A 22,023-nucleotide genomic window follows, 5' to 3' on the forward strand; every position below is an offset into this window, starting at 1 on the left:
TTTTGGGCATATTAAAATCCCTATTGTATGACTATTCCCTATATAGGGCTCTTACCTTGTTCTGTGGCTTCGTTTCATTAAAAATCGAGCTTTTATCCTCATCCTCCTTTTAAAAAAACGCCCTCTCCTCCAGTTGATTGACAGGGCCAGCGAACGCTCTCCTTCTCCGGCTGGCCCTGTCTCTCTTTCGGGTTTAGAGGTGACGTCATCGGCGCAGGCGCACTGAGGGAGTGCTGAGGAAGCGAGCGTCCTTCTGGCAGAGCGCCTGCGCCGAATGAAGACACGTAAGGCGCAGGCGCGGGATTTGAATTGCAGACAGGGCCAGCCGGAGGAGGAGAGCGCTCGCTGACCCTGTCAATCAACTGGAGGAGGGGGCGTTTTTTTAAAAGGAGGATGCGGTGGCTACCAGCAAGTAGACGCCCTACTTGCTGGTAGTGAAGTCATTTGCATATTTTAAAAGCTACATTTTTAATGAAACGAAGCCACAGAACAAGGTAAGAGCCCTATATAAGGAATAGTCATACAATAGGGATTTTATTATGATCAAAAATGAAAAATGAGTTTTGGGGGGTGACAGAAGCCCTTTAAATAAGGAGCACATATGCTTGCGCCATATAATGGGCAACATGCAGAGTGCTCTAGAAGCACTGGCATGGCCCACTTTGCAGATATATGAGGTTCTAATACAAATACGTAGCCTTTAGCGATTATTTCATACTGGTAGATAACCTGTCCTAGGACTGTGACTGTAATAGAAAATGCATCCACTTTCCAGAGTTTTTGTTCCAGGACAACGGCTGAAATCTGTATGAAAATATCCATGAAAATTACTTAGCAGAATTAGGAATAATAGTTGTAATGCAAAGGCATCAGCTACTGAATACACAAAATGCCCAAATGCAAAAACCAACGTGGAGGCCCCTTTGTGTGTTGTCCCACTGGCCTACTTTCGTAGACACTGGTGGAATTTTTTTACAAGCCTCCGCAGGCGAGCACCGCCCCTTCAGCTTGGCACCCCCATATCACACTGTACATACCTGTACAGCGCTTCCATGCAGGCGCTGAATGTAGCAGGAGCGGTCGGCCACAGGTAGGTGAAGCAAGAGCAGCTGAGCCAAGCGCATAAGTTAGTGTAGCGGGAGCACAGTGGAGTGAGTTTGGATTAGACGTTTCCTTCTCCTCCTCCCCAATTGGTATCACCTATATCACACTGTACATTCCTGTACAGCGCTTCGATGTGGGCGCTGACTGTGAGTGTAGCAGGTGCTGCTCTCTGCTACACTGGTGAATATGTGGTGGGACATCCTTCTCCCTCAACTCCCACCCGTAATCTGTGCGGGACCAAAGTGTCATCTACAGTATAAACAATTAGGTGTCAAGTCCCCCTTGCATTGGCCCACATATATAAATGCCTTAGCGTGTCATGTGGTCATCCAACCATACGATGGCAATATTTATGTTACAAACCGACACAAAACACGCCAAGGCAGGGATAAGCAACCATCATTACTCCAAGGTATCTATCATCTATCTATGAGACTGAAAGTCACCAACAGCAAAAGAAATCCGTTACCTATTGACTTACAATGATTTTAGTGCCGCATCATGTTTGTTCTGTTTCAATGTAAAACAACCGCATCCTAATGGAACTGATGCATCCGCGTGTGTTAACATCAAACTCAACCGTTTTGGTCTGGTTTTGAGATCCTGTGCTGGATCTCAAAACCAGAAACCAAAACACAAGTGTGAAACAGGCTTAAAGGCTATGTACACCTTAGGGGCATTTTTTTTAATGATTGCATTTTACTCATTTTGGGCTAAAAATTTACATGCAGCAATCTCCGCTGCAGCATGGGGTGGAGCGATCGCTATGCAATCACTCGTCCCCATATTGTCTAGTGGTTTGCCGGTGGCAGATTGCTATTAGACAGCACAATCTGCCGCCGGTAAGAATCAGAATCAGAATTGACCGATGAACGAGTAAACGCTAATCGGGCAATCAGCGGCAGTATTACACTACAAAATTATCGCTAACGAGCGTTCATGTGAACGCTCATTAGAGATTATCGGCCGAGATATCGGCCAGTGTAATAGAGCCTTAAGCTGCACTCTTATCAGTAATATAAGAATTGAGCTATAATGAGTGGTTAGGAGGTCAGAGATCAGGAGCCGTCAGCTGAGCTGCCTAACGGGTAAGAGTAAAAATAAAGAGAAACTCAAGGCTGTATGGAGAAAAGGGCTCAACATGTTTAATAAAAAAAGATTTTTAGATCAAAATGAGAACAATCATGCAATAATAAAAAAAGATTGCCTCAAAGGTATCCATTTATAGCATGCTCTGTCACAGGCGCTAAAAAGGGCTGCCTCGCAAAGAGGAAACTTCAGCGATCAACTGATTGCCACTGGCATCCCGAGCCACAAGCATACAGCAGATTTCTGACAGCCATACATTTCCCCTGTAGTCACTACAGGTGAAATATCATATCAGAGAACTGCTGTCTGTGAAGTTGGCCATAAACATTATATTAATGTAATCCAAACCTGATGATTTTAGTTGGGGACTGGCTGACCATCTAATCAGTAGCATAACTAGAACTGACTGAGCCCTATAGCAAATTTTTCAATGGGCACCCCCCAACTCCAGCAACCCCCTCCTCCCGTGCAACCCTCATTCCTGTGGCTGCTCAAGTTAGCTCTCTCAGACCGAGCCAGGCAGTTGCTCTGTCCTTTTCTTACACGCATATACTGTATGTCATGTCACTGTATATACTATGACTGTATATAATGTCATTGAATAATCCTGTTAGGGGGCCCTGACCATAAAATCTTTCAGTCCTCCTCCTGGGTGGGCCACTTCTGAGTTCGGGCCTCATAGCAACCGCTTCCCCTGCTTCTACTATGGCTACACCCCTGTATGGAATATCCCACAATGATCTAGTGTTCCAACTCTCGGAAGACATCAGATGTTGGGAGAAAGAAGAGTTAAGCATGTTACATTTCTGCACGCCTGATCCTTTTGCTCTTATTGGAGGTATCTGGCAGTAGCTTTCTCCACTCTTCCAATTGAAACCACACGCACACGCAGCCAGGTAGAGTATGCAAGTATATAGCTGAGTCGGAAGGAATAGATGTAATTTATCTAAGATGTATGGCTAGCTTTTCCACACTTTCTCATAGATCTCAAGTATTGGATGATACCCTCTATGCTGTAGGACACCCCCTTTATTGTCATTTTAGCATTATTATTGCTATCATTATTAATATTATTATTATTATAATAAGCTAGTGATAATGATTTTGTAAGCTGCTTTCCTCACTGGCGTGAAAGCGCATCTGGAGGCTCTCTACGCAGAGCCTGTGTCTCAGTAATGAAGAAACCAGATTTTTTTTCTGTTCGACTCTTCTAAATGTACAACTGCTGTTGGGTTTAAGAAATAGTTTTTGCATAACACATGGTAGTCAGTCATTATAACCTATTTGTAAGCCAATGTTAAATGCCTATATAGAGCTATTCTTAGCGAGCAATGTTATTTATGTATTATTTATTACCATGAATGTATCTGCCTTTTGCTTGTCCTGCTTCAATAAAACGAGATGCATTTGTTAAATGACAGTGGAAATTAAATATGGTCGGTTGTATTTCTTTAAAAAAATTAGAACCCGACATAGAAAATAATTGCTTGTGATAATGGTCATTTACAATCAAGTTCTATTCTTGCTGTGTCATATATCTTCTACTGTATATGAAAAGGATCTTCATATAAAAGAGAGGATAAAAAAACAACAACATAATTATTATATTATCCTTCAGGCGGACATAAACACAACTCTAAGTTCTTTTTATCAAGTATCTTAACTTGATTTGTGCAAGCAGTGAAACAAAGGGACAATTGTATATGCAAAAATATATAATCGTTTATTATAAAAACTAAGAATATAAAAATCAATACAATTGCAAAACAAATGATGAAGTTACAAAATAACACCCAAAATGTACCACACGGTGGTGTTAACACACCCCTATCTGATCAGCACAGTATGATTTAGTGATTTATGACAACCAGTGTCATACTTTTAACAAACGGACTCATATACAAAGAGAAACTTAGGATCTTCTGTTTATCAAACAGGCTATAACAATAAAAACACGGATTATACAGGAAAATAACTGTTATCCCTTGACTCTTTTTTCCTATGACCAATCAAAAATATATGATATTAATATGATAAAATATTCAGCTCGGCAATCAGACTATGGAAAATAACTTTCCAAGGGTTTTAGTCCTCTTTTCAAATGTCAGATCTTCCATTAACAATATGCATCTTTGCTAAGAGAATAATCAGCATTATGGAGGCACTTGACACTATATATTCCCACAGTATGGGAACTCTTGGCTATATACCGAGAGAAATATCTTATTAATATCACGAGTAGTAAACAAAATATACGTTACCGGGTCAAAGGTAGACAGAGTTCAGATGGGACCAGTTCTGAAGAACTTTCCTAGTAATCCTAAAAAAATTATCCAAGTTTCTTCTGGTAAAGTTTTTCTTTTTGATTGAATGGATGAATGGATCTTTGGCTTAATATGGATCAATATGCATTTTTGGATATCTCCGCACACGAGTAATTATTCCCCCCCTTACCTAAGAATCATCCCCTTTAGATTAGGGATTCCCAATCAGGTAAGGTGGGTGTATTCGCATGCTAATAACACCATGATGTCATATAAACTCCTAATATGGTATAGAACAAATAATGAAATAATATAATATTGTCCATCTGCCTCCAGATGGCACTGCGTTACTGTAGATGAACATCACAACTTTTAAGCATTAAAATTTAATATTTAATAATATGTTCTCATGACCTGCTTGACCTATTTAATATAAATCATTGAGGAAGGTCTTTTACTGACACTTTTAATTACCTATATCCTGGACTTGTTGGAGTTGGTTGTCTTCTCCTATCTTTTTGAAATATAGATTGACTTGATGAAAATTTTATATAACGGCTTTGATGCTTGGCATCGGAACTTGTACATTTCACTTATCTACATCCATGAATAACTAATTATTGTTTTGAAATAACATTTTCAGAAATCCAATTAACATAAACTTACTTCAATGTTTTTGTACCTTCTACAATACCTTCTAAATCATAAATACATGGTATAACATATATAAATCGATACATTGTTACACATAGATAACAAATTATATGAATTATTGATTAACATATGTGTTAAACTAAATATACCAAACAGAGATTATATAATATAATTATGAATATATAAATTGAACCTCATACAGCAGGTGTGCCTCAAGGATATGAATCCTTATCAAGTCATTGCTTATCCGTGAAATAACCTTGCTCCCTCCAGACAGACATGTCTTAGGAAGTTGGCTTACTCCTTACAGATAATCCCATATCTTTAGTAATAACTTTTAAATACAATGTCCGTTTTATGTTCACATCTATTTTTATATAAACTGAACTTGCCATGAACTCATCTTGGCTTCCTCAGCCACATAATAGAACTTTGGTTCAGGCTGATTTTTTTCTTAAAGGCAATGAGATGAGCATTCATTTTGGTTATAATGTCATTAGATAATATTGTATACGTATGAAAATGCACAACAGCTGTAATATAAATTATGTCAATATGCGGTGATGTTAGAGCTGCAGGGTAAAGCAAGACAGAGATGCATCCTGAGCTTATTACAACACAGGAGATTTCAAATGACTTTGGACTCTAGACAATAATGTTAAAGTATCATGGGTTATTATGAGTTAAATGAGGGAGAAAAAAATAACTAGAAATCTCTCCTGGGATGTGAAACTAGGACATTTACATGCAAGGGTGACCACTTACCTCAAGTCTACAGCTTATCATATTGAGCAGAGTGATTTTCTATACTTAGAGAGCTAATACATATCACTGGATTATTTATAATCATATATTGTGCCTATGAATAAACCAGTAATATGGATTAGGTTTCTAAGAATAGAAAACCTCTATTCTCAATATGGCAAGGTTATAGTAATTTGTGTATGTGATATGTACATGCTAGGACACAGTTCTAGGACATAGCTCTGTCCTCAGCATGCTAATGTATCTCACTGTCAATCAAGGGGAGGGGGAGTGTACATAACACAGAGATGTTACAAAAGCAGTGCTTCAAGGATTCATCCCTGCCCCCTGGTGCTCCAATATATGTATTTGCATATGCATAAAATAACATACAGAAAATAAAGGAATCATGTTAAACAGTATGATCAACCCTACCAGGCAGTATTGAGCATAGTTAATAAGGAACAAAGGAACAGCTTGTCGCCGGTGTGTGGAGTAATTTCATCCTTCCAGCATCCAGTCACTGATCATACCTAATCTAAAATTTAAAAAAACTTATAAGGGAATGTTCATGTGGTTGGTTTCAGAAATATCACATCTGAATGGGATTATTTCTGCTGGATTTACATAGATTTCATCAAGCCTCATTCAGATTAAAAGGGCAGTCATGGAAATTTCTGTTGTGTGTGACTTTATCCTAAGGGCTCATTCACACATCTGTATTGCAGATCTACATTAATGACATATTTTTTCATTGGAAAACTGGCAGCAGTACATTTAACTGATTTTATGTACATTTCCATTTTTTCGTGCATGCATTTTTTATGGGTATGCCCATATAGGTACTGTTTTTGGCTCATAGTGGGTCCCATTGTCCGATTAGATCAGTGGTGGAAGGACCCATAGGCCATGAATCTGTAGCCTTCTAGGTAAATAATCACCTTCTTTATGACGTTTTAATGTCTTTTCTGTTACATACGGTATATGCTTCTATCCACATGTACTTATTTGTGGCTTTATTCCAGGTATTTAATACAGGGTGTGTATGCATTGACTCAGCACATCAATTTACAGGTATTGATGTCATTAAATATTTCCTAGTAATACACCCTGTTAATGGCTGTATCACACAGCACTTGCACCCCAATAACAAGCAAGGTTTGCTGGAATTACAGAGGTATCATCAATTGCAAACCTGAAATGAGCAGCAGTATAATGGCAATTTGGATCCCTAGTCAGTGCAGCAAGGTGTAATAGGATTGTTCCTATTACCCAGGCTGTACACTCCCCTATTGGATCCTGTTCTGCTTTTATAGTGTGGAATAATTCCTCGCTATCCTTTCCCTACACTTCTAATGATCTTTCCCTGAACTTCTGTTCAGCCCAAAAAAAAGATTTAAAGTCTTTTCTAGCACTTCCCCTAGTGCCTGCTAATGTCTCTGCCTGCACATAGGCTACTTTCACACTAGCGTTAATATTTTCCGATATTGAGATCCGTCATAGGGTCTCAATACCGGAAAAAAACCCGCTTACGTTTCTTCCCCATTTATTGTCAATGGAGACAAAACGTAACTGAACAGAACTGAATTCTCCAAAATGCATTCCGTTCTCATACCGGAGAGCATGCTGTGGTTTGCTTTCCATCCTTGGATGCGGATTCTCTGACACAATCTGACACAATAGAAAACGGATCCGTCCCCCATTGACTTTCAATGGAGTTCATGACGGATCCGTCTTGGCTATGTTAAAGATAATACAACCGGATCCATTCATAACGAATGCAGATGGTTGTATTATCAGTAACTGAAGCGTTTTGCTGAACCCTGGGTGATCCCTCGTTCCCAGAGTTCTAACATGTGCAGCAACCATTTTTGGAAAAATGCGATTCGGTACCACGAAGCGTGAGGAAATTTGGATTCGGTGCAAATCAAATTTTTCCTGAAACTTGGATCTAATTCCACTTCGTCAACTTCGATTCACTCATCTCTACTTAGGAGTCCAGTGGGCAGATCTAATCAGTGACTGACAGCCTTCATTGTATAGTTGGGCATGATAACTTTCATGACCGCCCACAGGACTTCTAAGCATAGAAAGATGAGAGATTTAAATGAGTAATGTACAAGTTAGGCTACTTTCACACTTCAGACGTCGCCGGAACTGCCTGCCGGATCCGCTAAAAAAGTAGGCCAACTGATGGCATTTGTAAGACTGAACAGGATCCTGATCAGTCTTTAAAAAATGCCTGATCAGTCAGAAAAATGCATTGAAATACCGGATCCGTTTTTCCAGTGTCAACTGGCAAAACTTATCCAGCATTTATTTTTTTCACCTTTTTTTGGGTCTGCGCATGCGCAGACCAGAAGGACGGATCCGCCATTCTGGAATTTTGACTAATACATTCCTATGGAAAAAATGCCGGATTCGGCATTTAGGCAAGTCTTCCGGTTTTTTTCGCCGGAGATAAAACAGTAGCATGATGCGGTTTTATCTTTTGCCTGATTAGTTGAAAAGACTGAGCTGAAGACATCCTGATGCATCCTGAACGGATTACTGTTCATTCAGAATGCATGGGGATAAAACTGATCAGTTCTTTTCCGGTATAGAGCCCTTTTGACTGAACTCAGTGCCGGAAAAGAAAAACGCTAGTGTGAAAGTACCATTAGACTACAAAATGTCTCTGCGACCTGCTGCCTGCAGATAGGACTGCACATACAAGGTGAAATGTTCCCATTAGTAATGCTAAACTAAGCCGTCAGATGACAGATATTATTGTATCTCTCTATAAATAGTAAAGCAAACAGGTATAAGAAGAAAACATACAATGTTGTCCCTGCCTTTAAGATTCCTCTGTATGATTCAGAAATCTGCTTAATCTCTATGACCATAGCTCTCAAACCTCTGGACCGGCCAAACAGGTAATTCATAATCCAGAAAATAATCTTGCATAACATTAAAATATATTAATGCACATCACTGCCTCGGTTGTAAGTTTCAGGAAGTTTCAGGAAGTCAACTGGGGCCATGATCTCCTCCTACAATCAGTCATCGGCTGACTCTTCAGTTGTGCCTCAGATTGCATGCTGATGAGAAGGAGATCTCTACTCAATCTACTGCTGAGAATCTGTCATCATGGCGGGTGAGTAAAAGGAGCGTTTTGTAACTTTTGCATGTCAAGGCTTAGGTTGCTTATGAATTATATTTAAACTATACTTATAAATTATAATAGACTGGTCATGATTGTAGGTTCAATGTGCATTGCTCGCTGCTTGAAGAAAAGGTGTGTAGCCTTCCTGATCATAGTGTAAAAAAAAAAACTGCCCGATGGATTATATATTAGATAGATCTAGATTTAATATATATCCTTATTGTGTGATATCAGTTTTACACTCTGGAATATTGGTCTCCAACTTGTAGCTCTCTAGCTGAGTTGTGATCCTACAACTCCCAGCATACCCTGACAACATAGCCTGATGTCTGCACAATGTAGCTGTGCCTAAAGCATGGAGATGGTTTGCAGTACGAGGCACATTGCTTGTGCATACAACCCATGATGAAAGGGGCAAAGTTAAAGCCATAGCAGGTGCTATAAGGGCCAGAGGTTGAGGGGCCCACTCAGGCGAGAACATTGTACATTTTGTAGGAAATAACAAGTTGGTGGATTTCTGTTATACACTGTACACAGGGGCCCTATGAATGTTCTGAGCTTCCGCCCTTGCTACTGTGCCTGGATAAACACTGAAGGAGCCATGGTGCCTTTGTTCTGATGATCAACCAGAGTCAAAGCAGTCAGACCCCCATCAATCTAATACTGGAGGATTGTTATAAAGTAGCCATTTTTCAACCACTTGTGCACTTATTCTCTGGCCGCCAGGTCGTTCTTAACGACCGTTTTGAATCCGTTTTTAATGGCAATAAAAAATTGAAGATTTTCATTGGCTTTTTTATTAAAATCTGACTCCCTGCAGTATACTGTACATAATGTCCCACATAGTGGCCCCCAGCGTTAATAATGTCCCCCAGAGTTTCCCCTAGTATTAATAATGTGCTGAAAAATTAATTACCGTACTCACGTCATCCACTTGCATGGGCAGGGACAGTTATTCTTCACTTGATGCAGAAGAACCTGCGCTCTCAGCGTGATGATGTAACCATGCGCTCCCGGCAATCATTTACTTCTCTGTCTCTTAAATGGTTTCTCCAGGACTTTAATATTGATGCCTTTACAGCTCTCCCCATTCACTTGCATGGGACTGAGCAGCAGTAATCACAATATTTAAGGCACACTGACCATCTTCTTTCTTTTAAGAAGACCACTTTTAGTTGGCTGTCTCAAAGAGGTTTTACTGTTTGTGAACACGTGTAATATAGGACATCTCTATAGCAGTCATCCCCAACCAGCGTATCGCAGACCAGTACCGGGCTGTGGATCATTTAAAACTCGGCCGTGGGGGGAGCCGGAGTTGATTGCTGGGACTGGAACCATTCAAAGTGCAGGGGGTCGGGAGAAGTCGGTGGTGCAGACTGTACTGGAGAGCAGGGAAGCTGCTTTGTGAATTGTAGAAGAGGGAACATGTGCAGCAGCACCACATAGCAGCCGCCGCTACCTTCTTCCTGTCCCATACCTCCTAACCACCCCAGATCTGGCGGGACAGTCCTGGAATGGGTGAGGCATGTCCCGCTTTGAGGCAGTTGTCTATGCATCCATAGGACCCAGAGACAATTGCCTGTAATGATGAAGCAGGGAGCTCCCTGCTTCAACATTCCTCCCCCCCTGCTTGCACTCCACACTGCTAGTCTGTGCAGGGGGTCGCCAGTGGCAGATTAACATATGGGCGTTTGGGTCGGCAGCCCCAGGCCCAGCATCGCTGGGGAGCCCAACGCAGACCCGAACGCCCACATACTTCAGCGGGGTACGGGAGCGCATAGTTCCCTGCCCCGCCGCTGATCAACGACATAGGCTTCAGGCCTGGTAGGCCTGAGGCCTATGTGATAGTATAATCTCGGCGCAGGCGTGCGTGATGACATCATCATGCGTCGGGATGCAGAACAATGAGGATTGCGCACCTGCGGCCTGCTTCATCATCCCGGACACAGGCAAGTATTTTTTATTTTTTCTGTGTGTGCCAACTTTGGCGGGCCGAAGAGGACATGGGGGCAAATGCAGCGTGCCGGACCGCAGGGGAAAACACGTGAGACTCGCGGTGGGCCGATGGGTGCAATAGTTGTTTGTACTCACAGTTAGCAGATGCCTTCCTGAGTAGGCAGTGCAGTGAAAGGAAGACAGCACGAGATCTTCCGGGGCACTCTCTGTTGCAGGGAACACCAGCCAGATGTTGGTTGAGGTGCACTTGATAGTGGTGATGTTTAGGGTGCTTGTGGCTTGGCCCCTGTGTCCCTGACACCAGCACCGTTAGGTGCAAATGTTGAGAGTAGTGGTAGCTAGAATGAGGAGTCAGTAATTGTAAACCAGTTGAACGTTTACTAAAGATCAATAGTCTCTGGACAGTTGGTACAAGTTCAAGGGTATTCTATTTTCTGGTAGTGGCAAATGAGGAATTGTCCTTTTTAGGAGAAAACTCTTGACAGGCAAGGATCCTGATAGAAATCCTATATTTAGTTCACAGCACACTGGCACTGAAGATGCTAGTAATTATTCATCTATGAGTATTCCTTTAAGGGAGTCCCCCTTACGGCAGTCAAACACATCTGCTTCATTCTTTGCCAAGAAACGCTTCTAGAAATGGGTTGACTTCCTGGGATGGAAGATCTGGCTCTCTGCATCCCTCAACCCCTTTTAACAAATAAAACTTGGCCACGTGACTTGGTGTAAAAAGGCTGTAGCTTAAGTTTATTAAGAGGACAATCCAAGTGAACCATGTTCGCCCCTCGCGAACCTCCTCTTATAATCCAGGTTTAATCCAACTTTACCCTCGGCCGCCCTCACCAACCCAAGGGCACCAACTCCTGGAAATTAAACCCCTGCCAGGCTATTAGCCCAAACAGGATCCCCCAGCTTTCCATTCACCACAACATCCTAGATGCACACCGCAAGAGATGGAGCCATGCACCTATCAAAGTTTTGCCTCCCAGGATCCTTCTACCTGCTCGCTACAAGAGCAATTTAACGAAACCACCAAAAACATAAATTACGGGAGGGTGGGAAACTTCTCTACACTTTCAGACAACCTAAAACTCTTCCCATCCAGCTTTAAGTACCTGGAGCGAATCTACCGCTCCACCTCCCCAAAACTCCTCCCCCGCAACCTTCAACCAAAGTCAAGCCGCATTTCGCTACTGGTGCGCCCCGCTCCATTGCTTTTCTTCTTATGGTTTCTCACTACCACCCGGAAGGTTAAGTCAGTGATAAGAACAAGTTGGCCTAAATTATCTGGTTGTGTACAGGCACTCTGTAAGCTTCTCCTGGTCACTGGTGCTATTGAAGTCTATAAGCCTTGGCTAGATGTTACCCTCACTAGTCTCCTTGCATCTCTGTGTATAGACTCACTGTCTGGTGCTGGTCTTCTGCAATAATCTTCTCCAGGCTTGATCAGGGCCCAGAGGAAAGTACAGCAGTTACATAGTGACTTTAGTCTGTGTCTCTCCTCCATGGACTTGCTTCTTCCTACTCTCACTAACTACATTCTAAACTAAACTTACACTCTCTCTAAGCTAGACACAACCCCAATATATATACTATGTGGTGCCAGCACCACCAAGGGGCGAATGGATGTAAATGACATTGCCAGCCAGAAAATAAAAAATATTATACATTACAATTACAATAAGTACAGATATTCAGATGTTTGAAGTGTTCCTTTTTCACACATATGTGGGACACTGCACAAATAACTTCAGGGGGCGCAGTACGGAGGCAGATTATTACATAGGGGCAAATCACTTCATTGGGGGCAGATTAATACATGGGGCAAATTACTTCATAGGGGTGCAGTGTGGGGGCAAATTACTTCATGGGGCAGTGTGGGGGCAAATTACTTCATGGGGCAAATTACTTCATGGGGCAGTTTGGGGGCAAATTACTTCATGGGGGCATTGTGGGGGCAAATTACTTCATGAGGCAGTGTGGGGGCAAATAATTTCATGGGAGGCAGTGTGGGGGAAATTACTCTATGGAGCAATGTGGGGGAAATTACTATAAGGGGGCAGTGTGGGGGAAATTACTATATGGGGCAGTGTGGGGGAAATTACTATAAGGGGGCAGTGTGGGGAAAATTACTATAAGGGGGCAGTGTGGGGGAAATTACTATAAGGGGGCAGTGTGGGGGAAATTACTATATGGGGCAGTGTGGGGGAAATTACTATATGTGAAGATGAGATGCAGTGGAAAGAATTTGTCAGGGCGTTCTGGGTCAAACGGAGGAAAAGAGGAAAGAGAAGGTCTACATGAACGGAGATATCCCTGGATGTAAGAGGTATGTGGTGCTGTATTCTCCTATATGTAGTGCTGGCTCACTACTGTGACCTGCATCTCATCTTCTCCTCCAAGTCTTTTTTATCGTAATCATATGTATTTTAAATTTGGCAACTAAAAATTTTATTTGTCACCTGCAGTCCTATGTAACAGCCCAGGTAACAGTGATAACTTTCTTTGTGCAGATAATGTAGTAGATGTTCAATGCAGTCCTATGTAACAACTGTTGTGGAAATTTTATTATGCGGACATTTTACTTTAGGATGTGTGTGTGTTTTTATAGATTGTCATCTGTCTCCCTGTGTCGGATTTAGCCAAGGAGCGCTCTAACAGAGGGTATTTTGGCTGAATCGGGACCAGTGGTAAAAACCGTCAGTATGAAAACCCTCTCATGGTCTTGGAGACATATCTGCTTTTAAGACATGCATATCTGCCTTGTCGGTATACTAGTACCGTATACTGACAATAGCCGTAGCAATGTCTCGCAGATAATTTCAAGCCTATAGGAACCAGTAGAATGATCTTTATTAGATACTGATCACCTTTGAGCAGTATTGAATGAGGTCCATGCTGACAGTGATGGGGGTGGGCGGCCACCTGGCTGATCGGACAATGGACATGACTCATCCTTCCTTATACAGGGATGGGGTGTGTGCATTGTCTGCCCAGCCACATTGATGGCCCCGCCCTGTCCTTTGTCATGTCATCACTTTCTGTATCCTTGTCTTGGGCCAGCCCCTTTTGTTAGTAAATAAAAGACACAGGTTGAGCAGGGAGGGGAGGAGTTGCTCAGAATTTTCAATCAAGATGGTAACACCTGGGTTTGTTTCTGACTGGGGCTGAGGGAAGAGAGTTTCACCTTACACAAACTTTGATGCGAGCTGATTACAACTATTAATATTTTCTACAACACACCCCACATAACATAATATTTCACTGTGTTATGGAAGGTGTTACATAGGACTGCAGATAACATCTATGACATCTGTACTCAGAGAGGTATGAGATGGTGGGGGTCAGACTCCTGGCACCCCTTCCAATCAGCTGTTTGAGGAGACCGCAATGTCCCAGTGAGCGCAGCACCTTTGCTCCTTACCAAGGACAGCGCTGTCCATTTGATAGCACTGTGCTTGGTATAGCAGCTCAGCCCCAATCACTCAGATGGGACTGAGCTACAGCTAGGCCATGTGAACGATGAATGTGATGTCATATGGCCTAGAAAGAGACTGTGGCGCTCACGAAGCACCACAGCCTCTTGATGCAGAAAAAACTTAAACTAAAATGGAGGGAGGGGCCCAAGTTGGGTAGACAGCTCCAGGCCTATCATGCAATCATCTGCCCCTGGGGGTTGAAGCAGGTCGGCAGTCATGAAGTCATCTTTGTGATGCTTCATTGTTCTGCAAGATTTCATTTTACTACTGTCACGGCCTTGGTGTTGTGCGCTGTGACACGTTTGCCGTATATGCCGGTTGCCAGGGGCAACGCGTGGTTGTCTGCATGTGTGTTCTTTGCTCCCCTTCTCCTCTGTCTGGTGCTGGAGGGGTTAACTACCTTGCTGGGTGCGGTCACTAGGTGCTTCTTATACTTGTGGCTTATGGCCAGGAGTTAGTTGTACTCCAGCCTTGGTGTGTGCTGGAGTAATCCTCTTTGTCTGGATGTTCCATATTCCAGTGTGAGGGCTACCTAGTGGGACATACTGTCACAGTGGGGAGTGGGGGAAACCCCCCACCATACGATATTGGGTAAGCGGGGAAGCAGCTAGGCCAGGATGCCGGGATCAGATCACCTTCTAAAGTGTCCCTAATCCTCGCCCTAACTCAACGTATGAGTGGACCTGGATGGTAGGATGGCTCATACCCAGGATACCTAGGATCCTGAGTCGCCCTGATAATCCCTCACATAGGAGCAGGGGAGAGACAACCTGTTTTTCCAATACACTGAAGAGCAGGAGTCTCTGCAGGCCTAACAGCAAGGAAAGGAAGCCAAGTGGAACGGCAGGTAAGTATCCAGTGGCAGGGATAACCACTAAACCAAGAACCCAGATAGGCATGGTAACTTACCTGCCGCAGCTGCTGGATGGCACAACAGAAGACCCCACCAAGGTAAATTGGAACCCATACAAACTAGCTGCGATCCAAACACCAAACGGATGCAGTACGTACTGACATACAGGAACCAGCACTCCAGCAACAGCTCACAGACTTGACATTTGGTTCACCCCTCCGGGAAACCATGAGGCCCCCCTCCAGAGGCACAACAAACAGGGTACGACTTGCATACATGCCGGACATAAAACACGAACTGACCAGATATGCAACAACAACAAGACGAGACACCAAACCCTGAACATAAACCCACACCAAACAACCACACAGGTAAGGTAGGGGAACATCGAGGACAGAATGGGAAGACATCGCTGGAGACATCGATGTTCCACTAGGTAGCCCTCACACTTGAAGATGGAACATCCAGACTAGGAGCATAATTCCAGAACTCACCAAGGCTGGAGTACAACTGACTCCTGGCCTTAAGCCACAGGTATAAGAAGCACCTAGTGACCACACCCAGCAAGGTAGTTAACCCCTCCAGTACCAGACAGAGGAGGAACCAGGAGAAGGGGAACAAAGCACACACATTCAGACAACCACGCGTTGCCCCTGGCAACTGGCATGCACGGCAAACGTGTCACAGAGCAAAACACAGAGGCCGTGACAACTACAAACTAAGTAAAGGCCTTCTGAATAATCCTCAAAAAATTCACAACAGTAAACAATCAGAAGATGAGTGGGCAATGACGTAGTTATTGTCTTGTAATTTTGTTTTGCCATGAGGTTCATTCTGAGTCTTACACAACTCAAGTGTACAATAGTTTATCAAGCTGACTCATATATAAAAGGGATAAAGAATTGGACAAAGATCAATTCCCAAATATACCATTACTGTAGTAACTAAACAATAGATCTGATAGAACTGCAAAATGGAAGACGAGGTAGACTGGGAACTTATAGTGGTCCTGGATAAAAAACTAAATGTGGCCCCATGTTGTACGTGGGTTCAGATTTATAGGCAACAGAACAGAAATAGGAGGGGCAGCAATACAGCAGCACAAGATACCGCCCCTGTAGAACCAGAAAACCAGTGCAGCAAAAAACTCTGCCTCAGCAAAATAAAATATCACAGTGCAGCACATAATACTGCCGCCTTAGCCACAGTATTCAACTATATTACCATACTGAGGATGATGATACAGTTGAATTCAGAAGGGCACCTGTGTCCGCTTGCCAGGTGCATAAGTGCGAACCGGATTCCAAAAAAGTTGGGACACTATACAAATCGTGAATAAAAACTGAATGCAATGATGTGGAGGTGCCAACTTCTAATATTTTATTCAGAATAGAACATAAATCACAGAACAAAAGTTTAAAATGCAAAAATGTACTATTTTAAGGGAAAAATATGTTGAATCAGAATTTCATGGTGTCAACAAATCCCCAAACAGTTGGGACAAGGCCATTTTCACCACTGTGTGGCATCTCCCCTTCTTCTTACAACACTCAACAGACGTCTGGGGACCGAGGAGATCAGTTTCTCAAGTTTAGAAATAGGAATGCTCTCCCATTCTTGTCTAATACAGGCCTCTAACTGTTCAATCGTCTTGGGTCTTCTTTGTTGCACCTTCCTCTTTATGATGCGCCAAATGTTCTCTATAGGTGAAAGATCTGGACTGCAGACTGGCCATTTCAGTACCCGGATCCTTCTCCTACGCAGCCATGATGTTGTGATTGATGCAGAATGTGGTCTGACATTATCTTGTTGAAAAATTTGATGGGAGCATATGTTGTTCTAGAACCTGAATATATTTTTCTGCATTGATGGTGCCTTTCCAGACATGCAAGCTGCCCATGCCACACGCACTCATGCAACCCCATACCATCAGAGATGCAGGCTTCTGAACTAAGTGTTGATAACAACTTGGGTTGTCCTTGTCCTCTTTGGTCCGGATGACATGGCGTCCCAGATTTCCAAAAAGAACTTTGAATCGTGACTCTTCTGACCACAGAACAGTCTTCCATTTTGCCACACTCCATTTTAAATGATCCCTGGCCCAGTGAAAACGCCTGAGCTTGTGGATCTTGCTTAGAAATGGCTTCTTCTTTGCACTGTAGAGTTTCAGCTGGCAACGGTGGATGGCACGGTGGATTGTGTTCACTGACAATGGTTTCTGGAAGTATTCCTGAGCCCATTCTGTGATTTCCTTTACAGTAGCATTCCTGGTTGTGGTGCAGTGTCGTTTAAGGGCCCGGAGATCACGGGCATCCAGTATGGTTTTACGGCCTTGACCCTTACGCACAGAGATTGTTCCAGATTCTCTGAATCTTCGGATGATGTTATGCACAGTTGATGATGATAGATGCAAAGTCTTTGCAATTTTTCGCTGGGTAACACCTTTCTGATATTGCTCCACTATCTTTCTGCGCAACATTGTGGGAATTGGTTATCCTCTACCCATCTTGGCTTCTGAGAGACACTGCCACTCTGAGAAGCTCTTTTTATACCCAATCATGTTGCCAATTGACCTAATTAGTGTTATTTGGTCTTCCAGCTCTTCGTTATGCTCAAATTTACTTTTTCCAGCCACTTATTGCTACTTGTCCCAACTTTTGGGACCCGCACCTGACACCGTGAAATTTTGAATCAACGTATTTTTCCTTTAAAATGATACATTTACTCAGATTAAACGTTTGATCTGTCATCTACGTTCTATTACAAATAAAATATTGACATTTGCCATCTCCACATCATTGCATTCAGTTTTTATTCCCAATTTGTTTAGTGTCCCAACTTTTTGGGAATCCGGTTTGTACCTGATGATCCTAGCATTAATAAATGCTGAGAGCATCACATTGTATCCGGCTGGCAGTTGTGAGGAGGGCTCCAGTGGCCCCCTGGGAAACGGCCCACCAGGATAGATCCCTGTAGAGTCTATTGCCAGTCCGCCCCCAGATGGTGGAGCTAGGGTTTAGCAGGAGATACTGGGGAAAATTGCAAGTCTATTCACATAAGGCACTGTAAAGCGTTGGTTTCAGCCAGTTGAAGCATGCAATCTTAGGCCCTGCTCACACAGTGGTTTCTGCTGCAGTCTTTAAATTTGAACGCCGCAGATACCTGACCATCGGAATCATTTCCTCTTGTGGGTTCAATGAACCCTGGCAGTGCTGTTATGTTAAGACTGTGTGGCAGCTAGTGGCACTGGAAATTGTGTAAATAGTATAAAGAATAGATCCGGCTACATGTCAAGACCTTCTGGAAGCAAATATAATTATCTCACGGTTACTGAGGATAGGATAAATGTTCAATAAAGAAACTAAATAAGAATTCTAAATTCTAGGTTTTGATGAAGGTTTTTTGTTATTGTCTAAATTTTCCTCATTTGTAAAAAAAGAAATCTTTGGGTACTAGGCTGATCCTCCTCATCATTACATACCTTGATACAGATATAAAGACTCCTTCTAAAGTCTTCATAGTGACCTCTAAAGATGATTGTTACAAGTCATATCTGCTGATTATATTTGATTAAGTGCATAAAATTGAGACTTATGTGCACATCACATTTAGTGGACTTCTATCCCATAAAGGCCTGTGTATTGTTCAAGTGCTCAATGACAAAAAGGAAGTGCAATGGGCGCCTCCCACTAGGGCCCTCTATGTCGCAACCCAGGTGTAGGAATGCCGAGTGGTATTGTGCGGCCTAAAATGTCCCTTTATGTGTGTCACGGTGCTCCTACCTGGATATGACTGGATCCCAGGCTTTGACTCCGAAGAAATAAATAGGGGGAATAATTGAAGGATTTGAAAGAAAAATTTGTCCAGACCTTGTATGTAGTTGAACAGCAGCTTTACTTTGGTAAAGGTTCATCAGAAACAAACTTTAAGCTTTGTCTTGGTCCCAGCAGGCTTTATTATTAAAATTGGCAGGCAAACTCGACTCTGCTACATCTGTTTCTCTCTGGCTCTGCTGTACTGACAGGCTGACTGTATAACTCAGATTCTTCTGTCTGCTGCACCTTCTCTCTGTAGTCTGACTCTTAAGTTTTGCCAGGGAACTATGCTCCTAGCTTCTGAGGCTTAAGCTTTGGCCTCCATGGCTAGCAGAGCTGAGGGTGCTCTGTCTGTCTGGGAACATCCAGCAGAGATGTGCCCTGCACACCTGCCCTTAGCAGGGGGTAAGCTAGAACTGACTAGAAACTGGGACCCACCCTTTCTGCAGTAAGTAGGACTTGTCCACTTCTCTCCAGAGGGGGGGTTAGAATGAAATGGAAAAATCCATTCTACCTAACTATAGCTCTGCCATGTTTGCTGCCACCTGCTGGTGAACCAGGCACATCACATGTGAACATAGCAGTTGCAAACAGATTAGGAATACACAGTGTAGTGGACCTGAACAAAATACATAAGATGGCATTATATTAGCCCATTAGAGACAGTAGCGGTGTGAAGAAGTGGTAATGCCACTCTGGGGCGTTACAGAAGCTTCCAGTAATATCTTATAATACTGTTTCATGGATCTGAAGGGTTAAGTAGCAATATGAAAAGTATATATGAAAAGTACGAATAGGAAACACCTCTACAGTAGATTCTACATGATGTTAGATTTAATGTTATACACTTTTTTTCTTTATAGCCTTAAAGCTAAAAACTTTCAGCATGGAAAAGAATTCAAACATGGAGGCACACAGAACAAACTACTATAACAGCAGCAATCTCATTCTCAGAAGAGGGCAAGAATTTGGAATCAAACTTCACTTCAATAGACCCATCCAGAAAGGAGACAAGATGGAATTCATTGCTAGCACAGGTACTGATGCATAATGTTTTCTAATTTGAGGTGGTGATTCCTTCATGTTCAGTCATTTTGTAACTCAGGATCCAACATTTACAATAGATGATATTACATCTACTACTCCTCCTCCTGACCTCTGCACAGGTCACAGAACATGCCTAGAAACTCTCCCATAAAAGTCAATGAGGTCTACTCCTGTCCATGGCATGGTGGACATGTCCATAGTCCATGGTGGCTGGTGTAAAGCATATCTCTAAATGCTAAGAACAGCACAGGTAAGATGGTCGCCCCCACAATCATATTAAGGAAATAGAGTTAAAAAAAATCTAAATTCTGAAAATCAAAAAAGGATATGTGCTGCTATCAAGTTTTAATTGACAGAGAAAAATGTAGGTGAAACATTCCCTTTACTGTTACCTAATTGCCACAGTTATCTTACATTTCAGGTATTTTCCTGCAACCTGAATAAGTTGCCCTTTGCTCCAAATTAGTAGTACTTTGTAATCTTTTCATAGGCCCTGCCCCTGCGGAGTCTGACCAGACACTTGCTGTCTTTCAACTCTCTGGATCTAAAAAGGGCAATACCTGGATGGCTGTCATGGACTCCAGCTTCACTGCTACAGTGAACATCACGATTAAGACTTCTCCACGTTCACCAATCGGTCATTACAAAATGAATCTATACATCCCCTCCAAAAATAAGAAGAGCCATTTCAAATTAGATGATATCATACTATTGTTTAATCCTTGGGCTAAAGGTAAGTCAACAAAATAGTTGAATTCTATTTTCTATTTAACGGCACTTATAGGAGTTTTATACTGATGGCCTATCCCCAACTAGAGGGAGAGCCGCCCTATATATCATTTATCTATATCCTCAGGATACGTCATCAATATCAGACTGATGAGGGTCCAACACCCCACATCCCTCATTGAGCCTCTCTTCCCCTGTAGCTCCAGCATCAGAAATAGGCACCAGAACCAGGTGGCTGTATTGATTGTGCAGTAAACAGAACTGGTCACTGCATGCATGCTCCAGTTGAAGTGAATGGGGTCAGTTCTGCAGTTGCCCGCTCAATCCACTACATTATGTACAGAGCTTTGTAGCTCTGGCTCTTGAGCTATTCAGAAATAGCAGATCGGTGGGGATGCTTGAGGTTGAATCCCTGTCGATCTGGCATTGATGATCTATCCTGAGGATACACCATTAATACAAAAATCCTGGACAACCCCTTTAAAAAGGTGGTCAGGTCTAGAATGGCAGGTTCAACAGGACAGGTATGTAGTGTTTAGAAAACAAATGAAAGCGGTTGTCTCATGAAGACAACACGTGTCCATATTCCCCCCTTTCTACGAGCCAGAACACAGAGCCGCTCTGTATAAACAACTGTATGACAAGGACTCCCATTCATGTGAATGGCTGACATGTAATACTACATTTCCCCTGCAGTGTCTGCCTCAGAGGAAACACAAGTCATGCTATGGTTTCTCCCAGTAAAATCAGCTGTCTGTCGGGGGTACTGGGGATTGTCTCTGATATAGGAGTATTCATGAAGCAGCGTATATATACTGTACATGTACATAATCTGTTTTCAGATGACGTTGTCTACATGGAGGACGAAAATGAAAGACTTGAATATGTTTTAAATGACAGTGGAATTATTTACTGTGGTCTCAAGGACTACATTGACGAAATAGGGTGGAATTATGGGCAAGTAAGTAGATTTTAACCCTTTCCTGACTGAAACGAAACAATTTTTCAATAGCTGTTGGCCGAAAGATCCCTCCCATCTCCCTCCTAGCTTCCCCGTACATACACGTTCCGCTCAGCTGAACATGTCTGTGTATGCTATGGGGAGACCAGAGAAAGCCTCTGCCAGACAGTTCGAGCAGCGGCT

The 22,023-nt window shown here is 42.7% G+C and overlaps 1 protein-coding gene across 2 annotated transcripts in view; it reads left to right on the plus strand.

The window, feature by feature from the left end:
* The first annotated feature begins 8,868 nt into the window (after positions 1 to 8,868).
* Positions 8,869 to 22,023, plus strand: part of LOC121004763 (protein-glutamine gamma-glutamyltransferase E-like) — an 82,565-nt gene continuing 69,410 nt past the window's right edge. For both annotated transcript variants that reach the window (XR_005779825.1, XM_040437108.1), the window contains exons 1-4: positions 8,869 to 8,991; positions 19,967 to 20,140; positions 20,641 to 20,883; positions 21,722 to 21,840. Coding sequence is in view for 1 of the 2 variants with exons in the window: in XM_040437108.1 (XP_040293042.1) it covers positions 8,985 to 8,991; positions 19,967 to 20,140; positions 20,641 to 20,883; positions 21,722 to 21,840 (543 nt within the window). In the remaining variant the exon portion in view is untranslated. The remainder of the gene's footprint in view (positions 8,992 to 19,966; positions 20,141 to 20,640; positions 20,884 to 21,721; positions 21,841 to 22,023) is intronic.

Source organism: Bufo bufo, chromosome 6 (genome assembly GCF_905171765.1).
Source record: "Bufo bufo chromosome 6, aBufBuf1.1, whole genome shotgun sequence".
In the NCBI taxonomy this organism is placed as follows: Eukaryota; Metazoa; Chordata; class Amphibia; order Anura; family Bufonidae; genus Bufo; species Bufo bufo.